Source organism: Thalassophryne amazonica, chromosome 8 (genome assembly GCF_902500255.1).
Source record: "Thalassophryne amazonica chromosome 8, fThaAma1.1, whole genome shotgun sequence".
In the NCBI taxonomy this organism is placed as follows: Eukaryota; Metazoa; Chordata; class Actinopteri; order Batrachoidiformes; family Batrachoididae; genus Thalassophryne; species Thalassophryne amazonica.
In genome coordinates, this window is record NC_047110.1 from 26,251,092 (window position 1) to 26,275,881 (window position 24,790).

At 41.5% G+C, this 24,790-nt stretch overlaps 1 protein-coding gene across 1 annotated transcript in view; it reads left to right on the plus strand.

Moving 5' to 3' along the window:
• cep290 (centrosomal protein 290) overlaps positions 1–24,790 on the plus strand; it is a 113,355-nt gene that overhangs the window by 76,302 nt on the left and 12,263 nt on the right. The window contains exons 27-32 of the mRNA XM_034175447.1: positions 1,238–1,362; positions 13,147–13,360; positions 14,594–14,731; positions 20,888–21,109; positions 22,799–22,912; positions 22,999–23,141. Coding sequence (XP_034031338.1) covers positions 1,238–1,362; positions 13,147–13,360; positions 14,594–14,731; positions 20,888–21,109; positions 22,799–22,912; positions 22,999–23,141 — 956 coding nt within the window. The remainder of the gene's footprint in view (positions 1–1,237; positions 1,363–13,146; positions 13,361–14,593; positions 14,732–20,887; positions 21,110–22,798; positions 22,913–22,998; positions 23,142–24,790) is intronic.

Below are 24,790 nucleotides of genomic sequence, written 5' to 3' on the forward strand. Positions count from 1 at the left end.
TTATTTTGCCAGAGTACAGAATCAGTAAATAGTAAACAATGGTTAGTTAAATACACAATTACAGAAAGTGTTAGTATTAAATAGAAATCAATCAATCTATCACTTTTTTTTTACAATAAATACAAAAAAATTATGCAAAATGACTGGAAGATATATTGCACAAGATGTTTGAAATATTGCACATAACTCTGAATAACTGTATTCAGAGTTGTATTCATCCTGCAGAAGGGGTAGGAATTATACAGTCTGATTACCACAGGTAGGAAAGACCTCCTGTGGCATTCTGTGGTGCACCTCAGTGGTCTCATTCTATGACTGAAGACGCTCTGACAGGACATCAGTGTGGCATGCAGGGGCTGGGAGGTGTTGTCCAGGATGCTGAGTAGTTTCCACAACATCCTCCTGTCTCTGACACCTCCACCACAGACTTCAGATCAACCCCCAGGACAGAGCCGATGTCTCCTGGTGAGCATGTTGTGTCTTTTCGTGTCAGCTGCCTTCAGCCTGCTGCCTCAGCACACAACAGCATAGCTCAAGTTTGGTCCTCGAGAGCTACCCCTGGCGTAGAGGATGATGCTGGAGACCACCAAGTGATTGAACATCTGCAACATATTTCTGCAGACATTGAAAGATCTGAGCCTCCTGAGGAAGTACAGTCGGCTCTAACCTTTCTGTGTGCATCTCTGTTTACAGTCCAGTCCAGTTTGTTGTCTGTGTGGACATGCATGTACTTGTAGTAGTCCACAATGTCCAACTCAGTTCCATTAATGGTAACTGGATTCAGACGAGTCTTGCGTCTTCTGAAGTCCATCACCAGCTCCCTCGTCTTAGATACGTTGAGCTGGCAGTGGTTGAGTCCACACCACTCAACAAACCTGTCCACCACACTCCTGTACTCAGCCTCCTGGTCACTGCCGATGCAGGCCACAATGACAGAGTCATCCAAAAACTTCTGCAGGTGGCAGAACTGTGACCAGAACCTGAAGTCTGAGGTTTAGAGTGTGAATAGGAAGGGACCCTGTGGTGCCCACATTCTGCTCTTGATATTGTCGGATGTAATGTCCCGAAGCCTCACATACTGTGGGCGGCCTGTGAAGTAGTTGGTGATCCAGCCCACCAGTGGAGTCTCCACCTTCATATCACACAGCTTATCATTGAGCAGGTCAGGCCACATGGTGTTGAACGCACTGGAGAAGTCAAAGAACATGACTCTCACAGTGCTGCCTGCCTTCTCCAGGTTCGCTCTGTACAGCATGAAGATGGTGGCATCCTCCACTCCTCTGTTGGGCTGGTAGGCAAACTCCATGGGGTCCAGCGATGGTTCCACGACGATGCGGCGGTGCCTCAGGACGAGCCTCTCAAGTGAGTTCATTACATGTGATGTTAGGGCCACAGGTCTGTTGTCATTAAGTGTGTTTGGGTTCTTCTTCTTGGGCACATGAACCAGACATGTTTTCCACCACTCAGGAACAACCATTTGGTTCAGGCTCAACTTGAACATGTGTGCTGAAAAATCCCACACAGCTGGATAGCATATCCCTTCAGCACTCTGGGGCTGAGGCCATCGGGACACACAGCCTTTTCTGGACACTGGACTAAATTCTCTTCTCACCTCCTCAGCAGTGACGGTGATGGGAGAGAATGGAGAGAGCCCCAGTGGAATGGGGAGCAGGACGGCTGAAGTGTCTGTGCAGGAGCAAGCAGAGGCTTTGAGGAGAATTAGGGTGTAGAGGAGGGAGGCTAGTGCTGTTAATTGTTATATTTACTGTTCTATGGTTTTCCTTGGACAGTATTCGCTATATTTTTGGAAAAATATCAGTATTGCATGACACGGTGGAAGGATGAGCAAACACAGCATGTGGTCATGTAGAGTTGAGGCTCTTGGTTTATATAAACTTGGGATTCAACTTTCAACCACCGCATATTTCATGTTACCAACATAAGTCAATTTGAATGTCTACTTCAAGTTATTTAAAAATAACAGTTACACAGTAGAGGTTGTTACAGTTTCAGGAGGTCAGTGTCTTTCATATGTTTAACCAGTATGCTTTATGTGCACCTGACCCATCAGGTCTGAAACGTAACGCCAAGTGGGTTTTGATTAGTACTTGGGTGGAAGATCACTTGGAAAGACCAAGGGTTGTGTGTGTCTCTCCATGTACAATTATAGTTTATCAGGAATAGCATCCGATGTAAACCTTGTGAATTTATCTGTTTATGTTGTTATTTTGCTGTTGGAACTAAAAGTTTTTTTCATTTGTAACATTACGGCACAGTTCTTTGTGTCATTCAGCAACACTCTTTCCTGTTTGATAAAGACATTTATTGGTATGTATTTGCTTGAAGTGAGCATGACCGCTAATCGTATTTTATCCGCAGCCCGACACAAGGAAAAGCTCAAAATAGTAACTCCATCGCGATCACTTATATAAAGGACGCTTTAAATGTGATCTCACTTGGTTTTAAACGTGTGGTGAAAGTAATTGAGCCCTGTTCAGAAGTCTCCACCTCTGTCATTTTTTTTAAACAAGAGGCAGTTTAATGGTGTGTTTCTCATTTCAGCTGTAAAGAAAATTTGTGGTCATGAATCCTGATTCCCCCCACCCCACCCCCATATATAAGTCACAGGATCTCTCAAACTACTTAAAAAAAAAAAAGCGACTTATACTCTAGAACATAAGGTACTCTAGTTTACTTCTGAGATCTGATAGGATCAGGCGTGCACAGAGCAGACTGTGTGCTGTCATTTTGATTGTCATTGTACCCCCTTTTAATATCCAAGGTCAAAAACACAACCAACACACATCTACTACATCAATGCAGTGCTGCAGTCTTTAATTGTCTGGGGTAAAATTATCTATGGAATAGAAACATAGCTTGAGTGGAGTTCCTCCATGAATAATTTCTGTCCTTTTAAAAAGTATTACTTATGGTATCATCAATAAAATTCACCGCAAACATTGACACATCACTCAGAAATGGGACAGCATTATCAGAAACGGGGGGCAAGTTGATGGGGGAATGTTAATTGTATCTAAAGTGTTTGTATCTCAATGCTGTGTTTTTGCTCCTGCTCACTAATCACCAGGAGAAAGAGGAGATGATATGGAGACATCAGGAGGAACTAAGAATATTGCATCAGAAGCTGGACTTGCAAAATGATACATCATTGGACCACTTCAAACAGACAGCAACAGTATGTAACTAGTAACAGTATGTTATTGTCAAGTGCTGGTATTCATTCACATCATGAAACAGTTGGCTTGCAGGTCAAATGCTTCTCCAGTAAATATGTGAAAAATATAGAGAATAGAGTATGTAGAACTTTGCAAAAACAGGCAAAACAGTTTCCCAGATTCCTGGAGATGGTATACAGTAGTGTTCAGAATAATAGTAGTGCTATGTGACTAAAAAGATTAATCCAGGTTTTGAGTATATTTCTTATTGTTACATGGGAAACAAGGTACCAGTAGATTCTCACAAATCCAACAAGATCAAGCATTCATGATATGCACACCCTTAAGGCTATGAAATTGGGCTATTAGTAAAAAAGTAGAAAAGGGGGTGTTCACAATAATAGTAGCATCTGCTGTTGACGCTACAAACTCAAAACTGTTATGTTCAAACTGCTTTTTTAGCAATCCTGTGAATCACTAAACTAGTATTTAGTTGTATAACCACAGTTTTTCATGATTTCTTCACATCTGCGAGGCATTAATTTTGTTGGTTTGGAACCAAGATTTTGCTCGTGTACTAGTGTGCTTGGGGTCATTGTCTTGTTGAAACTGTTGTGTGGGCCGCTGAAGAGGAGGTACTGCTGGCCCACCACCACCAGAGGGCGCCCTGCCTGGAGTGCGGGCTCCAGGCACCAGAGGGCGCCGCCGCCCCACAGGAGCAGCCTCGGTAACAGCTGTCACCCATCACCTGAGACAGCTGACGGCAATTATCACTGGGGTATATCAGCAGGACGGCATCTCCACCTCATCGCCGAGATATCGTTCTACCTGGAAGGTAATAATCTCAGCTGACTGCTTGACAGTAACCTTTGTGATTTTTGTGAGTGATTGCAGACTTTTTTCTCCAACGAGAGGTGGAGGTAGCTTCCCTGCCGTACAGGTTGCTGGGTGCAAACGCGCCCACGTTTAATTGTGTTCTTGTTCCTCGCCAGCAGTACCAGGTCCGACACGTGGAGGCAGTGGCCACCTGGGAGTTCGGAACTTGGCGGCTCCAGTATTCCCGGGGTCCTGTGGCGGAGGAAACCGTGTGGTTCCGGTTCTATTTTGGAGAGGCGTCTCCTATCTTCGAGCCTGCCCACACGACACCTTTGTGAATTGAACTTTGTCCATTGTTGTAATTTGTTGTGTTTGTTGTGCACGTTTGCAACAGTAAAGTGTTGTTATTTGACCTATTCCATTGTCCGTTCATTTGCGCCCCCTGTTGTGGGTCCGTGTTCCTACACTTTCCCAACAGAAACACCCATTTCAAGGGCATGTCCTCTTCAGCATAAGGCAACATGACCTCTTCAAGTATTTGACATATCCAAACTGATCCATGATACCTGGTATGCGATATATAGGCCCAACACCATAGTAGGAGAAACATGCCCATATCATGATGCTTGCACCACCATGCTTCACTGTCTTCACTGTGAACTGTGGCTTGAATTCAGAGTTTGAGGGTCATCTCACAAACTGTCTGCGGCCCTTGGACCCAAAAAGAAAATTGTAACTTCTTCTGCACATGTCTTTTATTTAACAGAGGGACCTTGCGGGGGATTCTAAGTGTCACAGCACTTACAGGTAATTCCAGACTGTCTTTGATCATCCTGGAGCTGATCAATGGGTGAGCCTTTGCCATTCTGGTTATTCTTCTATCCATTTTGATGGTTGGTTTCCATTTTCTTCCACGCCTCTCTGTTTTTTTTGTCTATTTTAAAGCATTGGAGGTCATTGTAGTTGAACAGCCTATAATTTTTTGTACCTGCGTATAGGTTTTCCCCTCTCCAATCAACTTTTTAATCAAACTACGCTGTTCTTCTGAACAATGTCTTGAACGTCCCATTTTCCTCAGGCTTTCAAAGAGAAAGCATGTTCAACAGGTGCTGGCTTCATCCTTACATAGAGGACACCTGATTCACACCTGTTTGTTCCACAAAATTGACCAACTCAATGACTGAATGCCACACTACTATTATTGTGAACACCCCCTTTTCTACTTTTTTTTTTACTAATAGCCCAATTTCATAGCCTTAAGAGTGTGCATGTCATGAATGCTTGGTCTTGTTGGATTTGTGAGAATCTACTGAATCTACTGGTACCTTGTTTCCCATGTAACAATAAGAAATATACTCAAAACCTGGATTAATCTTTTTAGTCACATAGCACTACTATTATTCTGAACACTACTGTATGTAAGTTGTTGCTGACATATTTTGCTTATGGCAGCCATAGGGCATGATTTACTGAAAGTCTGTGTATGTGTAAAAATTAGGGGTGTGAAGGATCACAAAAGCCACTGTTCAGATCTGATACGGTTTTTCAGACACAAATCTGCTGATTTTTCAGATCAGCAAAAGAAAAAACCTACATTGCATCCCATTGTTAAAAATAATTTAATGATCAATGAAAACAAGGAACTTTTGCCTGTGGTCCTGAATCAATCAATCAATCAATCAATCAATTTTTTTATATAGCGCCAAATCACAACAAACAGTTGCCCCAAGGCGCTTTATATTGTAAGGCAAGGCCATACAATAATTATGTAAAACCCCAACGGTCAAAACAACCCCCTGTGAGCAAGCACTTGGCTACAGTGGGAAGGAAAAACTCCCTTTTAACAGGAAGAAGCCTCCAGCAGAACCAGGCTCAGGGAGGGGCAGTCTTCTGCTGGGACTGGTTGGGGCTGAGGGAGAGAACCAGGAAAAAGACATGCTGTGGAGGGGAGCAGAGATCGATCACTAATGATTAAATGCAGAGTGGTGCATACAGAGCAAAAAGAGAAAGAAACAGTGCATCATGGGAACCCCCCAGCAGTCTACGTCTATAGCAGCATAACTAAGGGATGGTTCAGGGTCACCTGATCCAGCCCTAACTATAAGCTTTAGCAAAAAGGAAAGTTTTAAGCCTAATCTTAAAAGTAGAGAGGGTGTCTGTCTCCCTGATCTGAATTGGGAGCTGGTTCCACAGGAGAGGAGCCTGAAAGCTGAAGGCTCTGCCTCCCATTCTACTCTTACAAACCCTAGGAACTACAAGTAAGCCTGCAGTCTGAGAGCAAAGCACTCTATTGGGGTGATATGGTACTACGAGGTCCCTAAGATAAGATGGGACCTGATTATTCAAAACCTTATAAGTAAGAAGAAGAATTTTAAATTCTATTCTAGAATTAACAGGAAGCCAATGAAGAGAGGCCAATATGGGTGAGATATGCTCTCTCCTTCTAGTCCCCGTCAGTACTCTAGCTGCAGCATTTTGAATTAACTGAAGGCTTTTTAGGGAACTTTTAGGACAACCTGATAATAATGAGTTACAATAGTCCAGCCTAGAGGAAATAAATGCATGAATTAGTTTTTCAGCATCACTCTGAGACAAGACCTTTCTGATTTTAGAGATATTACGTAAATGCAAAAAAGCAGTCCTACATATTTGTTTAATATGCGCTTTGAATGACATATCCTGATCAAAAATGACTCCAAGATTTCTCACAGTATTACTAGAGGTCAGGGTAATTCCATCCACAGTAAGGATCTGGTTAGACACCATGTTTCTAAGATTTGTGGGCCAAGTACAATAACTTCAGTTTTATCTGAGTTTAAAGCAGGAAATTAGAGGTCATCCATGTCTTTATGTCTGTAAGACAATCCTGCAGTTTAGCTAATTGTGGTGTGTCCTCTGGCTTCATGGATAGATAAGCTGGGTATCATCTGCGTAACAATGAAAATTTAAGCAATACCATCTAATAATACTGCCTAAGGGAAGCATGTATAAAGTAAATAAAATTGGTCCTAGCACAGAACCTGTGGAACTCCATAATTAACTTTAGTCTGTGAAGAGGATTCCCCATTTACATGAACAAATTGTAATCTATTAGACAAAATATGATTCAAACCACCGCAGCGCAGTGCCTTTAATACCTATGGCATGCTCTAATCTCTGTAATAAAATTTTATGGTCAACAGTATCAAAAGCAGCACTGAGGTCTAACAGAACAAGCACAGAGATGAGTCCACTGTCCGAGGCCAATAAGATGATCATTTGTAACCTTCACTATGCTGTTTCTGTACTATGATGAATTCTAAAACCTGACTGAAACTCTTCAAATAGACCATTCCTCTGCAGATGATCAGTTAGCTGTTTTACAACTACCCTTTCAAGAATTTTGAGAGAAAGGAGGTTGGAGATTGGCCTATAATTAGCTAAGATAGCTGGGTCAAGTGATGGCTTTTTAAGTAATGGTTTAATTACTGCCACCTTAAAGCCTGTGGTACATAGCCAACTAACAAAGATAGATTGATCATATTTAAGATCGAAGCATTAAATAATGGTAGGGCTTCCTTGAGCAGCCTGGTAGGAATGGGGTCTAATAAACATGTTGATGGTTTGGATGAAGTAACTAATGAAAATAACTCAGACAGAACAATCGGAGAGAAAGAGTCTAAACCAAATACAGGCATCACTGAAAGCAGCCAAAGATAACGATACGTCTTGGGACGGTTATGAGTAATTTTTTCTCTACTAGTTAAAATTTTGTTAGCAACGAAAGTCATGAAGTCATTACTAGTTAAAGTTAATGGAATACTCAGCTCACTAGAGCTCTGATCTTGTCAGCCTGGCTACAGTGCTGAAAAGAAACCTGGGTTGTTCTTATTTTCTTCAATTAGTGATGAGTAGAAAGATGTTCCTAGCTTACGGAGGGCCTATTTTTATAGAGCAACAGACTCTTTTCCAGGCTAAGTGAAGATCTTCTAAATTAGTGAGGACGCCATTTCCTCTCCAACGTACGGGTTATCTGCTTTTAAGCTACGAGTTTGTGAGTTATACCACGGAGTCAGGCACTTCTGATTTAAAGCTCTCTTTTTTAGAGGAGCTACAGCATCCAAAGTTGTCTTCAATGAGGATGTAAAACTATTGACGAGATACTCTATCTCACTTACAGAGTTTAGGTAGCTACTCTGCCACTGTGTTGGTATATGGCATTAGAGAACATAAAGAAGGAATCAGATCCTTAAACCTAGTTACAGCGCTTTCTGAAAGACTTCTAGTGTAATGAAACTTATTCCCCACTGCTGGGTAGTCCATCAGAGTAAATGTAAATGTTATTAAGAAATGATCAGACAGAAGGGAGTTTTCAGGGAATACTGTTAAGTCTTCTATTTCCATACCATAAGTCAGAACAAGATCTAAGATATGATTAAAGTGGTGGGTGGACTCATTTACTTTTTGAGCAAAGCCAATAGAGTCTAATAATAGATTAAATGCAGTGTTGAGGCTGTCATTCTCAGCATCTGTGTGGATGTTAAAATCGCCCACTATAATTATCTTATCTGAGCTAAGCACTAAGTCAGACAAAAGGTCTGAAAATTCACAGAGAAACTCACAGTAACGACCAGGTGGACGATAGATAATACACAAATAAACTGGTTTTTGGGACTGTCCAATTTGGATGGACAAGACTAAGAGTCAAGCTTTCAAATGAATTAAAGCTCTGTCTGGGTTTTTGATTAATTAATAAGCTGGAATGGAAGATTGCTGCTAATCCTCCGCCCCGGCCCGTGCTACGAGCATTCTGACAGTTAGTGTGACTCGGGGGTGTTGACTCATTTTAAACTAACATATTCATCCTGCTGTAACCAGGTTTCTGTAAGGCAGAATAAATCAATATGTTGATCAATTATATATCATTTACCAACAGGGACTTAGAAGAGAGAGACCTAATGTTTAATAGACCACATTTAACTGTTTTAGTCTGTGGTGCAGTTGAAGGTGCTCTATTATTTTTTCTTTTTGAATTTTTATGCTTAAATAGATTTTTGCTGGTTATTGGTAGTCTGGGAGCAGGCACCGTCTCTACGGGGATGGGTAATGAGGGGATGGCAGGGGGAGAGAAGCTGCAGAGAGGTGTGTAAGACTACAACTCTGCTTCCTGGTCCCAACCCTGGATAGTCACGGTTTGGAGGATTTAAGAAAATTGGCCAGATTTCTAGAAATGAGAGCTGCTCCATCCAAAGTGGGATGGATGCCGTCTCTCCTAACAAGACCAGGTTTTCCCCAGAAGCTTTGCCAATTATCTATGAAGCCCACCTCATTTTTTGGACACCACTCAGACAGCCAGCAATTCAAGGAGAACATGCGCTAAACATGTCACTCCCGGTCTTATTGGGGAGGGGCCCAGAGAAAACTACAGAGTCCGACATTGTTTTTGCAAAGTTACACACCGATTTAATGTTAATTTTAGTGACCTCCGATTGGCGTAACCGGGTGTCATTACTGCCGACGTGAATTACAATCTTACCAAATTTACGCTTAGCCTTAGCCAGCAGTTTCAAATTTCCTTCAATGTCGCCTGCTCTGGCCCCCGGAAGACAATTGACTATGGTTGCTGGTGTCGCTAACTTCACATTTCGCAAAACAGAGTCGCCAATAACCAGAGTTTGATCCTCGGCGGGTGTGTCGTCGAGTGGGGAAAAACGGTTAGAGATGTGAACGGGTTGGCGGTGTACACGGGGCTTCTGTTTAGGGCTACGCTTCCTCCTCACAGTCACCCAGTCAGCCTGCTTTCCGGCTGCTCGGGATCTGCCAGGGGGTAAACTAACGGCGGCTAAGCTACCTTGGTCCGCACCGACTACAGGGGCCTGGCTAGCTGTAGAATTTTCCACGGTGCGGAGCCGAGTCTCCAATTCGCCCAGCCTGGCCTCCAAAGCTACGAATAAGCTACACTTATTACAAGTACCGTTACTGCTAAAGGAGGCCGAGGAATAACTAAACATTTCACACCCAGAGCAGAAAAGTGCGGGAGAGACAGGAGAAGCCGCCATGCTAAATCGGCTAAGAGCTAGTAGCTACGCTAAGCTAGCGGATTCCTAAAACACGCAAAGTGAATAATGTGTAAATAATTTAGAGGTGATTCAGCAGAAGGAGTGCTTTAGTTAAGGCATGTAAAGATTACACTGGGAAACAAATCGTAATCTAGATAACTAGATCAATCTAACTGCGCAGATTAAACAGCTAACAGATACAGAAAAACACCACTGTGCTCCGGAACAGGAAGTGATACAATACCGCAGTGAGAGCCAACCACCAGTAGAGGCAAGCAAGGAGTGAAAACAAAGCGTCCAGTGTTTTACATAATATTTTAAAATAAAATACTGCATTGTTAGATTAAATTGCAATACGAACAGTATCCGTGAATAAGAATTTTGGGGTGTGTCCACCCGACATGCATAAATATGAGTCAAAGTAATTTCCAGTGAGCTGTTTGGGTATGTTTTTCTTTATTTTCACTTCAGTAATCTTATTTAGCACAGAAAACACCACAAATACATACTAATTTATGGTGACCTATGTTTAATTAAACAAAACATCCACTGCCTAAATAAAATTAAATATAATGTATCAATTCTTAGGGCAGCATGGTGGATTAGTGGTTAGCACTGTTGCCTCACAGAGAGAAGGTCATGGGTTCGATTCCTACCTGTTGCTTTTCTGTGTGGAGTTTGCGTGTTCTCCCCGTGTTTGCGTGGCCTCCACGAACATCCAAAGACACGCAGGTTAGGTGGATTGGAAACTTTAAATTGTGCATAGGTGTGCATGTGGGTGTGAATGTGTTTGTTTGTCTGTATGTGGCCCTGTGACAGACTGGTGTCCTGTCCAGGGTGTACCCCACCTCACGCTCTGTGACTGCTGGGATAGGCTCCAGGTTGAAGATGACATTCATCATTTCTTTATAAGTTTCTTTAATTTTTCCTTTCATTTCTTAATTTCTGTGTATTCCTGTGTCAGTAGCAGTCAGCACCCATAGAACCATACAGAAAATGTTCTTCTGTAGTCCTCTATATCACCACTACAGTCTATGGTCAGGACTATGGACTGCTCCTAGGGCAGTATGGACAGTAGATGCAGCCTACATATAAATCATACACAAGTGAGTGTCTTTCTCATCATGCCTAATTTATTGTGCCTTCTACTGTTTCTTCCTCACCCCCCTCCAGGAACAGATGAGGCAGCCAAATATCATGCTGCCAACGTCTAAGCATCTGGAGCATCTGGCTGAGTTGGAGCAGACTGTGGCTGAACAGGATCGATTGTTATCTACAGCCACAGAGAAGTTGAAGCTGACGACGGCTGAGCTGAAACAACAGAGAACTGACATGGAACTGCAGGCAAAGCAGTATGCTGAGGAGAAGTCAAAGTGATTATCTTGTTGAAACCACCTGAAAGACTTTTGCATACTTTTGTATTCTTTGGCTAATCTATGAAATGCTCACACTCACTCAGTTGCCTCCATCACAAGTGACTGCTATTTTCCTTCACTCCTTCCTATCCTTTCCCAGTGATATAATATAGTTCTCATGAAGCAATACCAGATTTCTAATCAATCTTTGTGTAGTGGGTCTTTGTCATCTTAGTGCATCCTTGACATCGACTTCTGTCAGTGAGTATTCAAAGGCTTTAGCTGTGGACTGGCTCATCCATCCCTCTCTAACGTGTGCAGCTTTCCTCTCAGTTCCAATACCTTATTGAGGGTTGTTTGGTTTGGACTCAGACCTTGCTCTCATTTCTCTTTCATTAGGTGCCGAATCCTCCTGTATTTCCCATCATTCAGTAATTCAAAAGGCTAAAATCTCATATAGGAGTGAGAAATCCCCCTATACTGCCAACAGAATGGTTGGCATTGTAGGGGGATCATGCCCCATTTTAAAGGGCTGTCACACTTTCATTATTTAGGCCACAATTTATTCATTCATCTTTGCCCACATACTCCAATCAAGGGTTGGGGGTGGGGAGGGGGTGGAGTTGGCTGCAGCCTCTCCCAGCAGTCATGGGGTGTGAGGCGGGGTACACCCTGGACAGGACACCAGTCCATCACGGGGCCACACATAAACAGACAAACTCGGTCACACCTGCACGCACACTTATGGTCAATTTAAAGCTTCCACTTCACCTAACCCGCATTTTTTTTGAAGTGGGAGGAAGCCGAAACACCTGGAGGGAACCCATGTGAACACATGCAAACTCCACACAGAAAGAGCGAGATGGGAAGTGATCCCAGGCCCTTCTTGTTGTAAAGCAACAGTGCTAGCCACTAATCCACTGTGCCGCCAAGCCAAAAGATAATTCCTCATAAGTCTTAATGAGAATTGTGCAGTAGGTCAAGGAAAGTCATCAACACTTGACATATGTCGTTGGTGGACAAGAGTAGTTACGAGCCACTTTGAAATGTTGCTGCCATTGTGACAAACCATGATTATACGTATCAACTCATTGCCATAAATTTCCCGTGATGCTCCACGAATGGCTATGGGTAAAGCAAGAATAGTTAAGAATAACTGCAAGTCCACCATAATCTCAACAAGCATGATGGAGGAGTAGTCAAGACTTGCGTAATGACTATGTTGACAAGTCACTAAAACATCTGAAAGTAACCAATTTGAGGATTTACCACAAAAGCACCACTATTTTTGTCTTTTGGTAACTCAGTAATTGTCGCCCAAATCATGAAAATGTGACAAGGTTTTACAAACATCCTTACAAATTTCTTTGCATGTTTTTTTAATGTTTCTGGTGTTGAGATAACCCAGTCCTTTAGGTGCATATATGTAGGTGCTGATCCATTTCCTCCACCATGTGTGACATTAAGGAGGCACTCAAATCGGTCACAGTCTGAGGACAAGATGATATTAAACAGAGCCTGCACATCAGTATTTCTAAAAACACGAGGCAAATTCACTACAGATTACAGAAGACGTCAATCACATTTTGTGACTTGAGATTGTGTTTGTGAGGTTGACTCATTTGATGATGTAGAACCTCACCTGTCAAAGTCCACTTGTTTCATTATGGGTAGAGCTGTAACTAGACAAATCTATTTATGATATCTTAACAATGTAGTCATAAATCTGACAAGTGGACTAACAAGGATGACTTGTTGTAGGCTTGAGGAGTGCCATGCTGCCCAGATGAAAGCTTTGACTGGAGAGACTGAGACTCAAAGGAACCACATGGCCCAGATGGAGAAAGAAATGATGGCTCTACAAACTGATCTCCAGACCCAGAAGGAGGCCAATGTTCGCTCCCCGACGAATACAATGAAAAATCTGGTAGAACAACTGAAATCACAACTTTCACAGAAGGAAAAACAGCTCAAGGTAATGGACCTTTTTACAGATAGATTAGTGCAATGCATTACAGAATTATGGTTTCAAACACTGACTTCTGCAGTTGGAAAATGTTTGATCACCAGACATATTTAACAGCAGGAAATATTTCTGTTTGTTTGTACTCCAATTCCAGTGAAGTTGGGACATTGTGTAAAATGTAAATAAAAACAAAATACAATGATTTGAAAATCCTCTTCAACCTATATTCAATTGAATACACCACAAAGACAATATATTTAATGTTCAAACTGATAGACTTTGTTGTTTTTGTACAAATATTTGCTCATTTTGAAATGGATACCTGCAACACATTTCAAAAAATTTGGGACGGAGCAACAAAAGACTGGGAAAGTTGATGAATGCTCAAAGAACACCTAATTGGAAACAGGTGAGTGTCATGATTGGGTATAAAAGGAGCATCCCCAAAAGGCTCAGCCATTCACAAGCAAAGGTGGGGTGAGGATCACCACTTACTGCATGAAAAAATAGTCCAACAGTTTAAAGAACAATGTTTCTCAACGTTCAATTGCAAGGAATTAGGGAGTCCAGCATCTACAGTCCATAATATAATCAGAAGAGTCAAGAATCTGGAGAACTTTCTACACATAAGCCGCAAGGCTGAAAACCAACATTGAATGCCCATGACCTTCGATCCCTCAGGCGGCACTGCATTAAAAAAAACAACATCATTGTGTAAAGGATCTTACCGTGTGGGCTCAGGAACACTTCAGGAACGTTTGCATGGGTTCAGTCCGGGTGCTCTGGCTTCCTCCCACTTCCAACAACATGCAGGTTTGGTGAATTGGAAACTTTAAATTGACCATAGGTGTTCATGCAATTGTAAATGTGTTTGTCTGTCTATATGTGGCCCTGTGATAGACTGGCGTCCTGTCCAGGGTGTACCTCCTCCTCTCTCCATTTGACTGCTGGGATAGGCTGCAGCCCTCCCGTGACCCTTGATGGGCATAAACGAGGATAGAAAATGAATGAAATTAAAGTCTACCAATAAATCTGACCAGGGCTACCCATTTGTAAATTACGAATCTTGGACTTTTCAAATTTGATCATCTGTTGACACACTAATGGTTTGTTTTGGGATAAACCAGCAGTCAAAGCAATCCATGTAGGATTGAGAAATGGTGCATTAGGTGTAAACTGAGGCTTCATTCCTTACCTAAGTCTTTATTTACCGTGCCTTTTCTTTGCTTCCTCTGTTTTAAGGCTCTTGGTAAAGCTATGTTAAAGCTGCGGGCAGAGATGGTGTCAGCTGCAGAGCAGCAGCTCATTACTAGTGCTGCACAACAAGAGCAAAATCTCAACATACAAATGTTGATTGACAAGCACACCAAAGAACTGAAGGTGGGTCTGTTACCATAAGAGACTGGTGTGTGTTGTGTGTGTGTGTGTGTGTGTGTGTGTGTGTGTGTGTGTGTGTGTGTGTGTGTGTGTGTGTGTGTGTGTGTGTGTGTGTGTGTGTGTGTGTGTGTGTGTGTGTGAGAGAGAGACACTTACCTTGTGTGACACAAGGTAAGTTTCATGCTCATTCCTGAGCTTTGGAGATGTGCTACATAGATGGAGATGTGGACATGTAATGTATCTATCTAGATAGTATCTACATGTTTAGCTGATTGCCAAAATCACTCAACTCTCTTTTGACAGAGTGATCATTAGTTGGATATTTGCTGGTATTTTTTGCAAACAATTGCAAATGTCCATATGTCGTATGTGAGGATTTTGTTTTGTATTTTTTGCATTTCTGAATGTCAGACATATATTTGTCTTGAACAGTGTGTAAAGATATAATTTGTCTTTAAAGCTGAAAATATGAAATGTATTTTTAAATGTATCAAATCTTTAGTGAAAATTTTTGTGGATGAACTGTTTTGGTGTTGGAAGTGGGTTTACCAAAGTCTTTGGGTCACAAACCTAGTGTAATATGTCAAAAAAAAAAAAAATCAGATCAGTGTAAATGTCCAAAATTAAATTATGTAATCTCGCATATTGAGTGAAAGTGCGAACATCATTGACTTCTTCTTCTTTCAGCTGCTCCCGTTCAGGGTTACTCCAGCAGATCAATTGTTTGCATCTCACCCTGTCCTCTGCATCTTCCTCTGTCACATCAACCACCTGTATGTCCTCCCTTACCACATCAATAAACCTCTTCTTTGGTCTCCTCTTCTCCTCCCTGCCGGTGGCTCCATCCTCAGCATCCTTCTCTTTATATACCCTGGGTCCCTCCTCTGCACATGTCCAAACCATCTCAATCTCACCTCTCTGACTTTGTTTCCAAACTGTCCCACCTGAGCTGATATGTTCATTTCTAATCCTGTCCATCCCCATCACTCCCAAAGAAAATCATATCTTCACCTCTGCCACCTCCAGCTCTGCCTCCTGTGTTTTTGTTAGTGCCACTGTCTCTAAGCTGTACAACATAGCTAGTCTTCACTACTGTCTTGTAGACTTTCCCCTTCATTATTTCTAGTGATATTCTAGTGTCTTACTTACAATTTGTACATGTTCAATCAAGCTCCTCTATGTTGTCAAGTGTGTGTTGTCAATTGTGATCAGATCCAGCTGTTTCGTTCCTATTGACACGTTTATATGGGACATTCAAATTCTCAGTTATTCTGGTTATTACTGAATTATTTGGGTTCATCTAAATGCAGCTAATCTCTACACTCAACCAGGTTATACATTGACATGGACTATCTATGAAAGAAGCCCCTGCTCAACAATCAATACCTTCAAGTTTAACTCAAGTTTGCAGGTAGCCACATGGACAAAGAAAAAAAAACTGCAAGGCATTCACACAAGAACATTGTACCAAATGTTAAGCATGGTGGTGGCTGTAGCATCAAGTGCAAGGGCTGTTTTGCTGCCAATGGAATTGCTGTATCGCACAAAGTGCATGGATTAATGAAGATGGAGGACTTTAGCAAAACCTGGAACCATCAGCAAAACAGCTGAAACTTGAACACAGTTCATTGCTCCAATAAATGCTTATGTACCTGACTGTATATTGCAGTAACCCTGAATAACAAAAATATAATTTGCATGAATTGGTGTCACCCAGAGATTGCAACACATGTAAGGCAGGGGTGTTGCAGTCTATGGTGCTTATTCTATTCTCTACATTTCAAACAGCTGTGCTGTTTTCTGAACAGTTTGAACACTGCCAGTCTCACTCCTTCACTCATCTTCAGATGCTTACTCCAATTACGGGTTACAGGTGTGTGGGCTGGTGTGGGTGTTCAATTTTGAGCTTCATGGCAAAGGCTGTGAATACTTGTATGCATGTGATTTCTTATTTTTTCTGGTCTTAATAAATTTGCAAAAATCTAAAAAAAAAACCCACCTTTTTTCCTATTGTCATTATGGGGTGTTGTGTGTACAATTTTGAGAGGAAAAAAATTATTTCATCGATTTTGGAATAAGACTGTAACATAAAATGTGGAAAAAGTCAAGTGCTGTGAATACTTTCTGGATGCACTGTAAATAATGATTTGTAAATAAAATGTTTTTGTAGCACGTCAACATGCTGGCATCCAAGAAAAATATGTATTATCTTGTTCTTTTTGCAAAAAAATAAAAATCTTGCATTACATTTTTTTCACCAATTTCCATAATCTGACAGTAGCTCTTGCCTAACTGAGCATTCATTCAGATAGGCAAAGCCTATACTGTAGGTTTAAAAATGTTAGATCTAATTTCCCCTGCTAAGACAATAATAATATTGCAGCAGAGACAGACATTGATGATTGTTAGGTTACAGTTGTGAAATGTTGAAGAAAGAAAATCGGTATTTGTGGGGTGCTGTATTTGACGATTTTAGCATTCATCACTGCAAAAACTGATATCTAAGAAAGTAAAAAGACTTGTTTGTTTAAAAAAATTGACTTAATTTTTGTTTAAATAGAAAAATAATCTTGTCAAGCATTTTTTATATAAGAAAAAATGTATTTTGGGAAAATGTATCTCACTTTTTCTTCATACGTTTTTCCAGCGAATATCAAGCTGTGTTTAACCAGTAACATGGAAAGGCAATCGATTTCAAATCATACAAGCAAAGGAACAAGATTATTTTCTTTATTTTAAGACAGAGGCTAATCTTAAAATAAAAATTCTGTCTCATTTTAAAGCACATTTGATTATTCAGTGCCAAGACAGTTTGCTAGTTTTGAGAATCCTTCTTCTTTGTCTTTCGGCTGTTCCCGTTAGGGGTCGCCACAGCAGATCAATCGTTTCCATCTCACCCTGTCCTCTGTATCTTCCTCTGTCACACCAACCACCTGCATGTCCTCTCTCAGCACATCCATGAACCTCCTCTTTGGTCTCCCTCTTCTCCTCCTGCCTGGTGGCTCCATCCTCAGCATCCTTCTCCCTATATACCCTGGGTCCCTCCTCTGCACATGTCCAAACCATCTCAATCTCGCCTCTCTGACTTTGTCGCTAAACCGTCCCACCTGCGCTGTCCCTCTGATATGTTCATTCCTAATCTTGTCCATTCTTGTCACTCCCAAAGACAATCTCAACATCTTCAGCTCTGCCACCTCCAGCTCTGCCTCCTGTCTTTTTGTTAGTGCCACTGTCTCTAAACCATACAACATAGCTGGTCTCACTACTGTTTTGTAAACTTTCCCCTTCACTCTTGCTGATATTCTTCGGTCACAAATCACTCCTGTCACCTTTCTCCACCCACTCCACCCTGCCTGCACTCTCTTCTTCACCTCTCTACCACACTCTCCATTACTTTGAACAGTTGACCCCAAATATTTAAACTCATCTACTTTCACCACTTCTACTCCTTGTAACTGCACTATTCCACTGGGCTCCCTCTCATTCACACACATGTACTCAGTCTTGCTTCTACTGACTTTCATTCCCCTTCTCTCCAAAGCATATCTCCACTTCTCCAGACTAGACTCAACTTGCTCTCTACTCTCACTACAGATCACAATGTCATCTGCAAACATCATAGTCCATGAGGACTCCTGTCTGATCTCATCTGTCAACCTGTCCATCACCACTGCAAACAAGAAAGGACTCAGAGCTGATCCTTGGTGTAATCCCACCTCCACCTTGAATGAGTCTGTCATTCCGACTGCGCATCTCACCGCTGTCACACTATTCTTGTACATGTCCTGCACTACCCTAACATACTTCTCTGCCACTCCAGACTTCCTCATACAATACCACAACTCTTCTCTTGGCACCCTATCATAAGCTTTTTCTAAGTCCACAAACACACAATGTAACTCTTTCTGTCCTTCTCTGTACTTTTCAACAGTATTCTCAGAGCAAACATTGCATCTGTAGTGCTATTTCTCAGCATGAAACCATATTGCTGCTCACAGATCTTCACCTGTTTTCTAAGCCTAGCTTCTACTACTCTTTCCCATAACTTCAGGCTGTGGCTGATCAGCTTTATGCCTCTGTAGTTACTGCAGCTCTGCACATCACCCTTGTTCTTGAAAATAGGAACCAGCACACTTCGTCTCCACTCCTCAGGCATCCTCTCACTTTCCAAGATTTTATTAAACAATCTGGTTAGAAACTCTACTGCCATCTCTCCTAGACATTTCCATGCCTCCATTGGAATGTCATCTGGACCAACTGCCTTTCCACTCTTCATCCTCTTCATAGCAGCCCTCACTTCTTCCTTGCTAATCTCTTTTACTTCCTGATTTACACTCACCACATCATCCAGCCTTTTCTCTCGCTCATTTTCTTTATTCATCAACTCTTCAAAATATTCCCTCCACCTTCTCAGCACACACTCCTCACTTGTCAGCACATTACCATGTGCATCTTTTACCACCCTAACCTGCTGCACATCCTTTCCAGCTCTGTCTCTTTGTCTGGCCAATCGGTACAAGTCCTTTTCTCCTTCCTTACTATTCAACTTCTTGTACAGCTCGCAATATGCCTTTTCCTTTGCTTTTGCCACTTCTCTTCTCGCCTTACGCCGCATCTCCTTGTACTCCTGTCTACTTTCTTCATCTCTCCAACTATCCCAAAACTTTTTCGCCAACCTCTTTCTCCTTATGCTTTCCTGGACCTCTTCATTCCACCACCAAGTCTCCTTGTCTTCCTTCCACTGTCCAGATGTCATACCCAGTATTGCCCTAGCTGTCTCCCTCACCACATCTGCAGTACTTTTCCAGTTGTCCAAAACTGCTTCCCCTCCAACTAGTGCTTCTCTCACCTGCTCGCTAAATTTCACACAACAGTCTTCCTCCTTCAGCTTCCACCATCTGATCCTTTGTTGAGCTCTCACTCTCTTCTTCTTCTTTACCTCTAAAGTCATCCTACAAACAACCATCCTATGCTGTCTAGTGACACTCTCTCCTGCTACCACCTTACAGTCTGTGATTTCTTTTAGCTTGCATCTCCTATAAAGAATGTCGTCCACCTGTGTGCACCTTCCTCCACTCTTATATGTTACCCTGCGCTCCTCCCTTTTCTTAAAGTAGGTATTCACCACAGCCATTTCCATCCTTTTTGCAAAATCAACTACCATCTGTCCTTCCCCATTCCTATCCTTGATACCATATCTACCCATTACTTCCTCATCACCTCTGTTCCCTTCACCAACATGCCCATTGAAGTCTGCTCCTATCACACTCTTCATGCTTGGGCACACTCTCCACCACCTCATCTAACACACTCCAGAAATCTTCTTTCTCCTTCATCTCACAACCTACCTGTGGGGCATATGCACTGATGATATTCATCATCACCCCTTCAATTTCCAACTTCACACTCATCACCCTGTCAGACACTCGCTTAACCTCCAACACACTTTTAACATACGCTTCCTTTAAAATGACCCCAACACCATTTCTCTTCCTGTCCTCACCATGGTACAACAACTTGTACCCACCGCCGATGCTCCTGCTCTTACTTCCCTTCCACTTGGTCTCTTGCACACACAATATGTCTACCTTCTCCTCTCCATCATATCAGCCAGCTCTCTCCCTTTACCAGTCATACTACCAACATTCAAAGTCCCCACTCTCATTTCCACCCTTCTAGTTTTCTTCTTCTCCCGCTGTTCGTGGCAACGTTTTCCTCCTCTTCTTCGTCGTCTTCGCCCAGCAGTAGCCCAGTTTCCACCAGCACCCTGTTGGGCAGTAGCACCGGTGGCGGACGTTTTTTACGCCGGATGCCCTTCCTGACGCAACCCTCCTCATTTATCCGGGCTTGGGACCGGCACTCAGAATGTACTGGCTGCACACCCCATGTGGCTGAGTTACTTTTGAGAATCCCAACCAAGTAAATTTTTCTTACCCCATTGGCAGATTATTATTATTTTTTTGCATAATACTAGGCAGTTTGGCTAGATTTCGGATTATTTGTCTTATTTTGAGAGGGACAGTTTTTGCAGTGATAGATTACCATTTATCGAAATAAAATAACTTTATTAAACAAGTACTCATCATAACATTGTTAATGCGGAATAAAGAACTTTAGATGAATTTTACTGAATGACACCTTACTCCCATTTGTTCAAAGGCGCAGCTTCAAGAACTTAATGAAGAACTGGACACTGCAAAAGAGTCTGCTAAAACGGCCAGAAGCCAGGAAAATGCCCTGAAAGATGAAGTGGAAAGATTAAACCAGGACATCCAGCAGAAGCAGAAATCACAAAGACGCCTGCAGGCGGACAAGGATGCGAAAGAACAGGAAATCCAGGAGCTGAAGCAGCAGATTAAGAGGTTCAGCACTGCCCTTCAGGTTATTATCAACATGGAACATGGACACATGAACCAGTGTCTCTTTTTAATGACAGCTTGGCACTTGCTTGGCCTTGAAAGTAGTTTATTCAGCTGCAGTTATTACATCATCAAAGACATTTTTAACCACATTGACATATTTCTTGGTTGAATTATCAGAGTTACCCCAAAACATATGAAAAGATTGACTGTGATCTGAAATAAAAAAAAATACATTTTTGTAAGCTTGTGAGCTAGATAACGGAAAAAACCCAGAATTTTTTCTCTTGTCACAATGCATTTTGTTGAACTTCTAACACTTGTGTTGTGGAATAATAGCCAGCTTTTGGTGTTTGAACTTTTCTGAATATTAGTAATCTAATCACTAAGGGCCCCCTTAATCCGCAGGTTGCTACTGGTGTAGCACCCTGACATCAGTGTACATGTGAGTGGGTGAATGTGATGCATCATTGTATGTGCATCTGTTTCAGATGGAAAGGGATATATAAATGCAGTCCATTTACCATTTGCTGGATCTTCTTTATTTGAAGCTAACAGTTTAAATAATGATGAGTTTATTTTATCAGTTTCACCTGCGCCACATGTGCAATGACACTTTTAAATAATTTGCTTCTGCCATGTGGCTGTCCTTGACATTTAACCATGAGAAAATATGCTGGGACACCTGCCAAGATGTTCATCTATGAAGCTATTGGCCTGAACTGCAATGGTAAATGTAATTCCACAGCTAGGAAACAATTGTGTTTGCGAAAAATACATACTTTTAGAAAGTGAGCATAAATGGAAGGTTTAAACTGAGATTTTCTCTGTACAGAAAAATAGGATGCAACAGTCTGTGCATAACAAATTCCAAAATGTTATTTAAGCAATACATTATGTGCTGATTTGCAGCACACAAATTTTATATTTCCTGCACACCACCAGAATTGAGTTGAAACCAAAAAAATCAATATGTGCTTATAGTGTAGACTGTTAATTCGAGGTTTTTGATAAAACTATTGTACCAGCCATTTAACAGTTATGACCATTTGTATAGACAGTGTCTGCATTTACAGAACCTGTAAGTAATTTTACAAAACAAATATACAGTTTATTTTTAATTCAAATCATCACGTTTACAGACAGTTTTCTTTAGACAACCTTTAAGAAATACAAACAGTATGATAACTGGAAGCCACCAAGACAACACTTAGTTATAGGCTTATGTAGATGTGACTGATGCAACCTTTGTCTGTTGTATCAGTCACAGCTTCAAGGTGGAGTGAAAGTGAAGAATTTTAAAAAATTAAAAACAGACATCTAGGCTTGAGTCTCCCGTGTGTTTCAGGAAAACTAGCTGAAATTTCAGATTTTCTTTTTAATAAAATCCTTTTCTGTACCATTCCACCACTATAAAACTGTCTAATGACCAGGATGATTGTTTTTCTACCTTCAGTGTAAATGTAACATTAGACCATTTCACAAGGCTACTGAATGACTTGTTTTTTTTATGCCTGCTTGATCATGGAAATTTCAAGGGGTTCTGTTTGTTTGTTTTTGTTCTTTCCCTTACTTCACTTCAACTTTTTCTTGTCAACCAGCTGCTGTTATGACAATATCTTCTGAATTAATCAAGTCATACAGAGCTTCAGATATAAGGAGGCACTGAAACAAGACTTAGCTTTGACATTATTGCTGTTTTCCTCTGCAGAATCGTCCAGCACAAGATGTCAGTCAGCCAGCCATTGAGAACCTCCAGAGGAAGATCAAAAGACTGGAGTCAGACTTGGAGAAAAAAGAGATTAAAATTATTCAGGACGATAAAGTATGAACATAAGTTCAACAAAATCAACCATGTCACTGCCATCTTATTTTTGTTTATGTTATTAATTTATTGCATATCTCTGACAGTCCAGAGAAGGCTTTGTTCGGTGGGATGAGAGTAAGAAATGGCAGACAAAACTGGAAAAAATGAAGAATTTGCTGAAGGAAAAAGAAAGAGAGATTGAGTCCCTGTCCAAACAGCTTGCCACACTGAAAGATGTCTATGCCAGGTCAGTTCATACACAGTTTTACCTCTGTGTTACCCTTTGTGTTGTTGAGTGGTGTGAAAACAACATGAAATATATGAACTAGTTCACAGGAATAATTTCAAGCACCACTGGCAACAATTGTTGCCGAAGTATATCACTGTTATTTTCTACTTACAATAAAAAATCTCAAAGGTACTAATGCAACTTTTTCCATTTATATAAAAAAAAAATCTGGGCATAAACGGGTTAAGTAAGGAACATTTGGCATAGAACTTACGAATGTCAGAAAACAGGAAATCAATCAAAGAGTTACACTTAGCGCTGTTATTAATATTCACTTTTATGTATTTACGGTACGTCTGGAAAGTATTCACAACGCTTCACTTTTTCCACATTTTGTTATGTTACAGCCTTATTCCAAAATGGAGCAAATTTATTTTTCCCTCAAAATTCTACTCATAATACCCCATAATGACAAAATGAAAAATGTTTTTTGAATTTTTTGCAAATTTATTAAAAATTAAAAAATAAATCACGTGTACATAAGTATTTACACCCTTTGCTCAATACTTTGTTGATGCACCTTTGGCAGCATTTACAGCCTCAAGTCTACTTGAATATGATGCCATAAGCTTGGTGCACCTATCTTTGGGCAGTTTTGCCCATTCCTCTTTGCAGGAGCTCCTAAGCACCATTAGGTTGGATGGGGAGCGTCAGTGCACAAGCCATTCTCACATCTCTCCAGAGATGTTCAATGGGATTCAGGTCTGGGCTCTGGCTGGGCCACTCAAGGACATTCACAGAGTTGTCTTGAAGCCACTCCTTTGATATCTTGGCTGTGTGTTTAGGGTCATTGTCCTGCTGAAAGATGAACTGTCATCCCATTCTGAGGTCAAGAGCACTCTGGAGCAGGTTTTCATCCAGGATGTCTCTGTATATTGCTGCAGTCATCTTTCCCTCAATCCTGACTAGTCTCCCAGTTCCTGCTGCTGAAAAACATCCCCACAGCATGATGCTGCCACCACCATACTCACTGTAGGATGGTGCCTGGTTTCCTCCAAACATGATGCCTGGCCTTTACGCCAGAGAGTTCAGACTTTGTCTCATCAGACCAGAGAATTTTGTTTCTCATGGTCTGAGAGTCCTTCAGATGTCTTTTGCCGAACTCCGGGCAGGCTGCCATGTGGCTTTTACTAAGGGGTGGCTTCTGTCTGCCCACTCTACCATACAGGCTTGATTGGTGGATTGCTGTAGAGACGGTTGTCCTTCTGGAAGGTTCTCCTCTCTCCACAGAGAAATGCTGGAGCTCTGAGAGTGACCATTTGGGTTGTTGGTCACCTCCCTGACTGAGGCCCTTCTCCTAGGATCGCTCAGTTTAGACATGTGGTCAGATCTAGGAAGAGTACTGGTGGATTCTAACATCTTCCATTTACATATGATGGAGCCACTGTGCTCATCAGGCCTTCAAAGCAGCAGAAATGTTTCTGTACCCTACCCCAGATTTGTGCCTCGAGACAAAAGTTATTATGGTCATTATGCAGTATTGTGTGTAGAATTTTGAGTAAAATAAATGAATTTCATCCATTTTGGAATAAGGCTGTAGCATAAAATATGGAAAAAGTGAAGCACTGTGAATACTTTCTGGATGCACCGTAAGTGGCCTGTAAATT